Source organism: Octodon degus, unplaced genomic scaffold (assembly GCF_000260255.1).
Source record: "Octodon degus isolate 3935 unplaced genomic scaffold, OctDeg1.0 scaffold00166, whole genome shotgun sequence".
Taxonomy (NCBI): Eukaryota; Metazoa; Chordata; class Mammalia; order Rodentia; family Octodontidae; genus Octodon; species Octodon degus.
In genome coordinates, this window is record NW_004524742.1 from 5,368,470 (window position 1) to 5,379,628 (window position 11,159).

The 11,159-nt window shown below is 42.8% G+C and overlaps 1 protein-coding gene across 1 annotated transcript in view; it reads left to right on the forward strand.

Annotated features, from left to right (window-relative positions):
- Ryr3 (ryanodine receptor 3) overlaps positions 1-11,159 on the forward strand; it is a 622,696-nt gene that overhangs the window by 440,204 nt on the left and 171,333 nt on the right. Inside the window, exons 38-41 of the mRNA XM_023703237.1 lie at positions 2,895-3,168; positions 4,582-4,696; positions 6,072-6,201; positions 7,258-7,361. Coding sequence (XP_023559005.1) covers positions 2,895-3,168; positions 4,582-4,696; positions 6,072-6,201; positions 7,258-7,361 — 623 coding nt within the window. The remainder of the gene's footprint in view (positions 1-2,894; positions 3,169-4,581; positions 4,697-6,071; positions 6,202-7,257; positions 7,362-11,159) is intronic.

An 11,159-nucleotide genomic window follows, 5' to 3' on the forward strand; every position in this document is an offset into this window, starting at 1 on the left:
CAACTCTTGTTGCATAGGTCCTGCTTTATCTTGGTCTTAACCATCCAGCAGAAAAGTATAAAAACGAAGTATAAGAAGTAAAGCCATGGTGGTATGTTGAGCTGTAGGGGAATCAGGTCAACAATTTCTGACATTGCCAGTCAAGTGGAAGACCCAATACTATTATGGACTACTGGACTCTTTTAGAATATTTTGCTGAGTTCACACACTTATAATATTCAAATGATGGAACTGGACAAAAAAAGGGGATACAGATGAATGTCCATTTTGTATCTGTGTATTTGAAATGGTTAGGATAGATATATAGTTGCATTCTCTTAATGAATAGAGTGATTTGTTCTAATGGTGTTGTAAATAGGATATCATGTCTGTATCTTGTACATCAAATAACCACTAGGAGGAGAGTATGCAATGTGTTAATTATTGAAACTGTCCTACCAATTTGATATGAAACTGTCTCGTTGCTATTTGTTTCTCAATAAAATTATGGAAAAAAATATGTTGTGCTTTTCAGGGCACTTGAGAATGTTTCCTCTCTCCCCTGCAGTTTCTTTTCTTCTCCTTGTTTCCATCTCTAAACCTTGCTTTCTCCTAGTTCAAAGCTGTCCAACATGAATGGTATTAAATGTCACACTTTCCTCTGAGTTACATCTACCTGTGCATCAGAGATGACCTGTTTTCTCCTTTTTCCCAGGCTTAAAGTGCTATGTTTTGTTTTTAGCCAGTCATGAGTTTTGTCCCAAAGGTGCATTATTTATCTCTTTCTCTTCTCACCATCAAGACTAGCCTAGGCAAAGAACTGGTGAGCTGAGGTGGAGGGAGCAGGCCCTACTCTTCCAGTTAAAAGGCTGCTTCCCATTTGCCTTCTTCCACTGTTTGTGTAGTGAACCTACTCCATGGCCACAAATGTCGACTTGAATGTCTGAGTCAGTGCAAGGCTAAGAGCTCATTCAGATCTTGAGTTAATTTGATAGTCAGGAGAAGGGAACACTAATATTTACTTAGTTTCATTATGACTTCACAAAATTCCCTGCTGAAGAAAGAATGGTCCTTGAGCTGATTAATGATTTTATCCAATATAGTCACTGGTCCTCCACGTGTATTAAATTTGGTTGTTCATGGCAAAAAATGAACTTTGAGGATAAACTGTGTTTACAGGGCTAGAAAAGCTTGCTTTGGGTGCCAGAGTGTCTGCTACTGTCTAGTTTTCATTCTTACTGTACTAATTGGTAGAAATAAGAATGTTTATATCTGAAGGAACAAGTTTCCTGAGAGGAACCCCAGATGGTCTCTAAATGACACTTTCTCCAAAGGGTATAACTATTACTTAACCTGTAAGGTATTAGTCAGCAATCCCTGCCTAGTGAGATCTCCTAGGCATGTCTTACTGTGCCCCTCTCTGATTCGGGTATTCTTTTGTGGGTTTTTCAACTTGTGTCCCTCTTCTGAACCTACAACATCCACAGAGTTGATAGACACAGCAGTAAGCTAAATGAATCCTTTTATCTCTATCTCTTTTAGAGAATTAGTGACTGAGTTCTATTTTTATGCCCTCATGATGAGCCAAGACTATATGTACAGCAGACATCTGCCATATATAGAGAGGTGGAGTAGAGAATGTGGCACCAGCACCCAGCTGAGGTTTCTTTCCGATTCCTTTACTGAAGAATGCAGTGCCTTTCATTATCGCCTTATCTCTAGTTTATTCACAGTCTGATTAGGCTGATGAGTGCCATTCCTCCTTTTCAGGAATGTAGTAGAGATCTAGCACTAGATATGATGCCGTTATACTTGGAGAGCAGGACTTCTGCCTCTGTCACTGCACATTCCAGAAGTATGTGTGGCATGATGGGTGCGCACTGCCTTCCCAGCTGTTCCAGCAGGACTCCCTTCTGCTGCATCCTCCTGGTCAGAGCAGGATAAATCGCATCCTACTCAGAGGAGTAGGCCAGTCAGCAGTGCTCACAGTCCTTTAGTGCAGTCTCCAAAGGTCCTGCAGCTGTTTGAGTCTCGCTTAAGTGACCCTTCCTTTACCTGTGTCGCTTAAGTGACCCTTCCTTTACCATGTCTCCATGTCGCAGATTCCAACTCTTGTAACTTCTTAATTCAAAGGATACTGCCTTTCTCACAGTGCTCGTTCATTGAGCTAACTTCTGCCAAAGATCCAGACAAAGAATCCAGTTGCATGCATGATGATCAGATGTCAAATTCCAAGCCCTCACACTTGACAGAGAGCTCTATAATACACTGTTCTCTATCTCCTACTGTATGTTCATATTCATATCAGTTAAAATAACTTTTATGATCCTTGATTCAATGGCTTTGCTTAATCAGTGCATGATATGTGGTATTACTAAAATACTCAGTGACACTATCAATGTGAGAAACTCTAGGGCTTAATGTGTACTCTCAAAGAAGCACAGCCAATATTTTCCTTTCATTCATGCAACAACCCAGAATCAATCACTCCCTCTGCTATTTCATGGCACTTACAAGTACCTTCATTATAGTATTTATTTCATTGTATTATAGAATAAAGATAAAATTTTATTATCATATAAAAATGTAAAGAACTGGCTTGTAAACTCCCTAAAGGCAAACATAGTCTTATTTATTATTCTCTTTCCTGCATCAATTCAAACATTGTTTAATCGAAATAGAATACTAAGCACTCTCAAATTATACTAGGGATTTTCTTGTTTTATAATATGACCAACATATTTGTCTTTTGATGATGTCTCCTACTTCTGTGCATGTCACACCCCACTCTTAAAATAAGAATTTTTTAACCTCAATCACCTCATGATGTGTTCAATACTAGAATGATGTTGTGGTGCCCAACTCTCTCTGCATCATGATAGCCACATGAACAGTCCCTCCTATTCTCTTTCCAGCAACACTAAAGGAACTAGTATCACAAACAATGATCCACTGGGCCCAAGAAGACCAGATCCAGGATGCAGAGCTGGTCCGGATGATGTTCAACTTGCTCCGGAGGCAGTATGACAGCATTGGGGAGCTACTGCAGGCTTTACGGAAGACCTATACCATCAGCCAAGCCTCTGTGAGCGACACCATCAACCTGCTGGCTGCCCTGGGCCAGATCCGATCGCTTCTCAGTGTCAGGATGGGCAAGGAGGAGGAGCTGCTCATGATCAATGGGCTGGGGTAGGTCCTGCATGGTGGCTCAAGAAAGCTTCCAGTGGAAGACCGAGCCTGCTTCCCCTTCCAGTGAACTATCTCCATGCCAAATAAGTCCTCCTTGTCACCTGAGAGACCAGGCTGCTTATGGTGAGAAAGCATTGCCCAGAACAATGTGGAGAAGTCTTGGGAAACAGCAGAATTTAGTTTGAGTCTTATGAACATAGTCAAAGGGAGGCCATGAAAAAACTCTGGAAAAAATAATGGTACATTCAATCCATGACTTAAGCAATTTAAACATTTGAGTTTTGGCCAGATGTCTTCTGGGAGTTCCCTCTAAAAAAATGCCTCCTAATCCTTTCTTCACGGGTTTTTCTTATAGAGGCATTTTGTTAGGTCCATACAATATCAGGCTGTGTCTTAGAACCATGCAGTCAACACAATTCATACCATTTTAGGCATCAGAATGGATTTCTTTAATTTTGAGGTTCAGCACTCTATTTTGTAGATGAGAAAACCAAGACCTAAAAAGGTTCATATACCAGCCAACAAATTTACATAATTAAAATCATCCTACTGCCCTTAAGCAAAAGAAAACAAAACAAAATACACACACACACACACACACACACACACACACACACACACACGAGCATAACCAAGGTTCGGAAAGCTATTTTGAGAATCCTCCAAAGTAAAAGCGGGTTTGGATGCATGCATTCTCGAACTAATTTCTAAAGAGAAATCTTAGAAATTGTGACATTTTTATAGGAAGATAAAAATTCAGCATAAATTCCTACCCAAGTCTTTGTCGTAGACATGGCAACAGCAAAACCTGGCCATTGCAGATGGTGTCCACTTAATCCCTCACAGAAAAGAGGGAAGCAGGTTAAGCAGAAAGTAACTACTCAGCAAGGGGTGCCTGGCCACTTCAGCGGAGGTTTTACATTTTAAAATCTTTGTCTGTGGCTTCATTATATGTTAATGTCTTCAGCCTTTAAAGACTGGAGTCCACAGACTTCATGATGCCTCATACAAAAATGCTTTAAGAAAAAGAGCACAGCCCTATTTTTAAGAACAGAAATATAGACAGACACAGATATAAGGAAAAAGGAAGAAGTCCCTTACTACATGGAGGAGGAGCAAGGCAGTGATTTTGATTGGCTTAAAAATATTACAAGCAAAAAACCAAGAGGCAACTGTTTAAATATTTCAAAAAGAGAAAGCAAGTACTTAGCCATAAAGAGATAAAAGAGTACAGAAACATTCCTGCTAGCTAAAAAAGGTAGTCCGCATATGTCCCAACTGACCTAATACCTTATTATCTTTTTGCCTATTCCTTTTGCATTACAGCAACCCCAATTTGTATGTTCTCCTCCTTAAATTTTTATAGCATAAAAATAAGCAGGTACTGACTTTTCTGTCTGATTCCTATCCTAGGGACATCATGAACAACAAAGTGTTTTATCAACACCCCAACCTCATGAGAGTCCTGGGCATGCATGAGACTGTGATGGAGGTGATGGTGAATGTACTGGGTACGGAGAAATCACAGGTATGATATCTCTATGCAGAGGATGTGGCCAGGACTTGACTGGTGGGGTGGGGGGTTGGCACATTAAGTGAAGGTATGTAAGAAGAGCTCCAATTCTGAAAACTCAGCTACTCCTCTGGCCATTCAGCTACTAAGTTTACTTCATGTATTCTGCAGCCCTGCCCCTCCTAGAGAGAAGAACTCAGGATTCCACATAGGAACCCAGTGTGCTTTGCCCTAGTCAGGAGCAAGCTGCTCTAAAAGAGAACAAAATCTTAGTAGTAACCCTAACGGTGTTTTTGAAGAATGTTTCCTATTTCCTGTCAGCCAACCCACTGACACAGCTAGGTTTTCTTGCTACCTCCCCAGTAAAGATGAGCAGCATCTACTGACAAAGAGAAAGCAATGGACACAGGGTACAGCTAGCATTCAGCTCAACTCGTCTGCGGTGTTAGTTAGATGGCTTCTGAATGCAGTACATGGGTATGGCTTCAGATTTTGGGGATTCCAAAGTGCCACTATCTAGGAATGAATGATTCCAGGGCACCTTCACCAGGTCATGTTCCTGCTCTCTGGCTTTCTTTGGTCCTTGGAGGGAGATCCCTGGGCACATGTCTGGATCCTGAACAAGCAGGTGACTATGGCTTTCAGAGCCATATTTCTTACAACATTCTCTGTGATTCCAAAGAGGGAAATCAAGGTCTTTCTAGGATCCTGTGAAAAGTTAACACTGGCACACTTTATTGAGCAGTATGGTATGAAAAATGAGACACGGCCTAGCACAGAGATGCTAAATTTTTGCTAAGTAGAAAATCCAGGCCAATCAACACTCATATACGATGGCATCCACATGCTAAACTGTAAACCTCCTATTATGAGTGCTATAGGAACCCACATGAGAATAATTATGAAAAACAAAAGGAATGGGGGGGAGTTCAGAAATGCGTCCTGGTGCTCCTTAGGCTGGGGAGGCCAGGCGTGAGCAGGAGACTCCAGCTTAACGTGCTGGTGGACCTTACTTTCCATGTTCACCATCTCTCATTCTGATATTTCCCATCAAAATTGCATCCACTCCTATCCTAAGAATACCAGTAGTTTGATGCAGGGTCATATGATTTCATGTGACATCCATGGTCACTGGGATTTGTGGATGATGTCTGTTTTCCTTTGAAGAAAAGATATTTTAAGTAACTATAGTTAGCTGTCAGTATTTTTGGAAGTTTTTCTTAAGTATCCTCCACTCTCTGTTCCTCTATGAATAAGTCTTGCAAAAAGCAGAAAGGAAGAAAAATGCATTTTCCAAACTGTCCACAGCTTTAAAGACTCTCAGATCAGCTTTTTCAGACTTGCATCAAAATGCATTCCTTTCCCTGACTCCTCCTTTTTCTCCCGGTAGATTGCTTTCCCAAAGATGGTTGCTAGCTGCTGCCGCTTCCTTTGCTATTTCTGTCGTATTAGCCGGCAAAATCAGAAGGCAATGTTTCAGCATCTGAGCTACCTGCTGGAGAACAGCAGTGTGGGCCTAGGTATGTACGCAGTTGGAATCTGCACATGACTCGGAGCTTCCGTGCACCCTACTGGTCACTGAGGAGCTAAAGAAAAAGAATACACCTGTGTGCTTATTGCATCTTTAAATATCAAAAAAAGAATCTATTTTAAAAATCAGCACATAAAAAAATCTTTGCTCTCCAAATAGAGGAGTAGCTACCGATCACATTGCTGGCAGATTGTATTGGCCCAGATATACAGTTTAATCTCTTGTCCCTTGGGATGAGTGGCCTGTGGTTTATGAAACATGGACTGGATTGGAAATGTTTTCTGAGGACATATTCCTCCCAACCCAGCTGATGAGAGGACGCAGCAAGTAAGACCAGATGCATTGATCTGGTCCCTTTCAGCAGGTTGGCTCCAAAGTGCATAGCTGTCCCATCACCCAACCTGCAAGTGCTTCCTTAGTTGCCACACACACTGGCCAACAGCACTGTGAGCAAGCAGAGCAAACCCATCACCGCCAGGAGGACAGCACCTGCGCCTGTGTGCTGCCCTCACTGTTGCAGATGAAAAGCAACAAATTTGTAGAATACACAAGTACATATTCTTGAAATCTGAAATGTCTCTTTTATTTATCAAATGTAATCATTTTCAGAAAATACCACACAAAGTATTTCTAAGTTCTAGCCTAGGAGCCAAAAAACTTTAAAATGAAATACAGGGTTAATGGCCTAATGTAACTATATAAATTAGTGCTGTTTGAAGCAATTTTGGGTTTAGCTGATCAAGAGATATAACCAGTTAGATAAGAGGTCCCCAAATTTTGTAGGAGGCCTGGAAAATACATATTTACAGCTGACCTTTGGACTGATTTCCTACAAATCCACATTCACAATCAATAATGAGTGCAGGGAGCAAAGATATCAAATAAGAGTGCTCTTAAATTGGGCAGCTGCCCGCTGCAGAACAGCTATCCGGAGCCGGCTGCAGTGTGTTTGCTGCCCTCTCCTGACCGCTCCTGTGTACTTCAATCTCAGTGCTCACTGGAGTGGCCTTTTAGTCTGTCGCTTCTGTTCCTTCTCCCTCCTTAGCCTCCCCATCAATGAGAGGGTCCACTCCACTGGACGTGGCTGCCTCCTCTGTCATGGACAACAATGAACTAGCACTTGGCTTAGAAGAACCCGACCTCGAGAAGGTAACTGGCACTGGAGAAGCAGTGTACTATTGTCTTCTGCCTACAGTGTGGCTAACCAGAGGAAAAAGCAGGCCAGTTCTGAGTTTCCATCTTCTCTTGGTGGAATCTCAGCAAAAATGAGGTAAAATATGATTAATTGGTAGCCGTGAGACCATTTGGAGCAGAGGATGTCCTGGAGGCAGTGTTGGCCAACGTCACAGAAGTGAGTATGCAGATCCCTGTGCTCTCTCTTTGAGGAGGTCCAGCCTCACTGGGCTGCATAAACATCATCAGGTCTCCCGTGGTTCCTATAAAGTTCTAAATCATGCCATTCATAAGGTCACTTATGAGAGACAAGACCTGAAAGAAGGTTGTATAATCAATATCCTTTCTACGACCAAATGAGACAAACTGCCTTCTAGTGGGGTGTTGAGTAGAGCTCCTAATGGTGGTGGTGACTGGGGGCAGATTCGCCTGTCTTGCCCCATCCCTCCCAGGGAACTAGTTCCTTGTCTGGATGGCTGGTGAGATTAACAATGCATTTTCTATTTGTGGAGAAGTGCAAGCTGGCGTAGGGAAGGGAAGTCGTACAAGGCATAGGCCACCCAGGCCCTGAGCATCAGGCACCTGGGCGCAGGAAGGAGAAGGGCATCTCACCCTGACAAGTGTTCAGGAAGATCACTCTGAAAAAGTGATGTGAGGATACAAATGAGGTGCAACTAGTCAAACATATTTCTGGGAAGGGACCAGGAATGTTTGGACTCAGAAAGTAAAGAACTATTCTGCCACATAGTGAAGAACCAGAAAATTGAGTTTGACCAAAACACATGGCACCTGACAGGGTGGTAAGAAAGGAGTCATGAGTGCTAAGGAATTTATTAATAAGAGAAGCTCACACTCACACACAATCACCATGTACCAGGCTGCACTGAATGCTTCCCATAGGTTGACTCATGTGACTGTCAGAATGAGTTCTTTTATTTTTATTTTTATTGCCCTTAGTTATGGGGAGGAAATAGAGGCCTCTCTAGGCAGCATCCTCAGTGTCAGAGAGTGACAGAGTTGAGAATCGAAAGAGTTTGGCTGCAGAGGCCATGCCCAGGCCACCCTAGAGAGCCAGGAGCAGTCGAGACTGCTGGGGGGCTTCAGGCAGAGGAGTGACAAGGTGCGATGAGTGCTGTAGAAGACACACCCCCTGGCGCCAGTAGGGAAATCATATTGAAAGAAACGCAAGACTTCCATCAAGAAAAGGTGGCTGTAATATTACAAGCACAAGATACGACTGGCTTCAGGTCATATTGGCTCTGTGGCTGTGAGAAGTATTCCAATTCACAGGGCCTCTAAGAGGACAAACAGCAGCCTTCCATCAGTTACTGGGCTGGTTCATCTTTTCTCTAAGGAATGCAAGAGGTGGAGCAGTGTTGTGGCAGGTTTGAGAGCTAGCTTCTGGTTGTATTGTGTTGGAAGGCTAAAATGGCAAAATGGAGTGGGAAAGTTGACTCTGAGGGCTAAAACTCAGGAGGCTCTTGGGGCTGCAGGTGGAGCACAGGGAGGGTGGCAGCAGCTCTGGGTATGGATGAGGTCACGCAAGGGGCCAGCCTGGAGCAAGAAGGGAAGTGGCTAGGCGAGAGCCTTCACCGCTGGAACACACCAGGGAGTCGCAGGAAAGAGCACCAACAAAAACACAAGAAGAGGAGAAGAAGCCAGAGAGGGATAGGGACAAGGGACTGCCAGAATATGTGTATGGAAAGCTAAGAGGGAAAACTTTGTGTAGTTTGTTTTCTTCCTTCTGCATAGTGTCTTTGAACAGCACAGAGAAGATCGGTTGAGGAGAGAAAGAAGGGCAGAGTCGGTATCTGTTGAGTATCTGGATATCCCGAGCAGGCTGCCCTGTCTAGCTGAGGTAGCCAGGTAGGTGACGCATCTCCACTCATGAGCATCCTGCTGGTACAGCCTGGCAGGGAATCCCTGACCACACTGCAGAGGCCTGTCAGTTCTGTAACGTGAAATAATTCCCCACGTAGTTTATTGAAGTTTTTGAGTTAGTAAATTTTGTCTCCAATGCATTTAACTAGTAATTACTGAGGACCCACCTTGAACCAAAAACCTGCCTGTTTGTGAAGTTGTAATAAAGCTTCACAGACAGGGTGGCTTAAAGACCAGAAATTTATTTTCTCACAGTTCTAGAAACCAGAAATCAAAGATGAAGGGGTAAGCAGTTTTTGCATCTTTTGAGGCCTCTTTCCTTGGCTCACAGGGGGCCCTGAGTTCTGTGAGCTCACCTGATCTCTGTGTGTAAGAACCCCTGGGGTGTGACTATGCTCCCAAGCATTTTCGTTTTCCTGTAAGGACACTGCAATCATCTTAGGCATAGGCATGTAAACTGAGGATGACACAATTCAGTCCATAAAGAAAAATTATCTTTGAGCTGGTCATTTCATTTTGCTTTTTCAGTCTGTGATATCAAAGATGTATTTTTAGGATGATAATAGTGGGGGGGGCAAAAAAATGTAGATTAAAACATTTTTGTTATTTTGTCAGATTCAGTAAACATTACTGTTGAACCTAATTGAAACTCTAATAAACCATTAAGCTAAAAGCTGAAATCAGGGGGAAAGTTTATTTATTAAGCTTGTTAAATATGATTTTATTAAACATAAAGGCAGTGTGAAGTAACTGCTTTTTAAAATTCTGCCAAATCCCAGTGCAGCATAACTTAGTGTTAACTCTAATGGGCTGTGAGAGTAAGCAAAGTTACGAGGGGGAAATTTCAGAAGTTGCCCCTCAACCCCATAGAGCGGCACTAAGGGACCCCACCTGCCCGTATACACCCCCCCCCAGGACTGAGACACTGCCAGTATACCTTCTGGAGTGACAGCTGTTCCCTAAATGCTAAACACTGTGTCTCCTTATTATCTCCACGGGGAACAGATTGCAGTCAAACTGTATTATTCTTGCATTAAAAATGACAAGAAAAACCTCAGTGTTCTGTGGACAGCAGCTAGTGGGTCTCCCACGACAGGGCAGTGCCAGTTCTCGGTACTCTTCCTCAGTTCATCTTTTGAGATGCTGCTGATACTTAACAAAGATGCTGAGCCTCGCCTGGAGGACGTAGGGTGTGGTAGGAGGAGGCAGACAAGCTAGGGTGGGGGAACAGGAGGGACTGCCCCGGACATCCAGAAAGGGGCTGTGCAAGTGCTGCACCAGGCTCAGCACAGTGCCACACAGCTTGTTTGTTCTGGTGTGCGCAGATTAGTCAGGTTGGTATGCAAGGAAATGGTACATTCTAGCGTTCTTCCCTCTAGTGACCAAAGAAGAAATCACGACTATTAGATTGAACAATCACGCTGTTCCAACACAAACACACGTGCACGCACTTATTTTCCCGCCTAGCAAAATGCTCTGCACCTGTAACCATGAAAAATTCTGCCTACCTGTGGCTTCTCCTGACATTTTTATGACATACTCAAGTCTGAGCTCTAAGTAGGGTACTATCCCTACTAGTTTATAAAAGAAGTGTAATGATAGATTTTCATTGAGTTTTGCCTTACATTTATTTTTCCTGTGAAATAACAGTGTTTGACATCAGCAAGTAAATCATTCATTTAACAAACTTATTGAGAACCTTCTGTGTGCAAGGCCCATGGGATTAAGAAATAAAAAAATAAAAAAACAGGACTACCAGAGGGATGTAGGTCATGGTAGAGCACTTTCCCAATAAGTATCAGGTCCTGGATTTGGTCCCTAGTACCAAAGAAAGAAAGAAAGAAAGAAAGAAAGAAAGAAAGAAAGAAAGAAAGAAAGAAAGAAAGAAAGAAA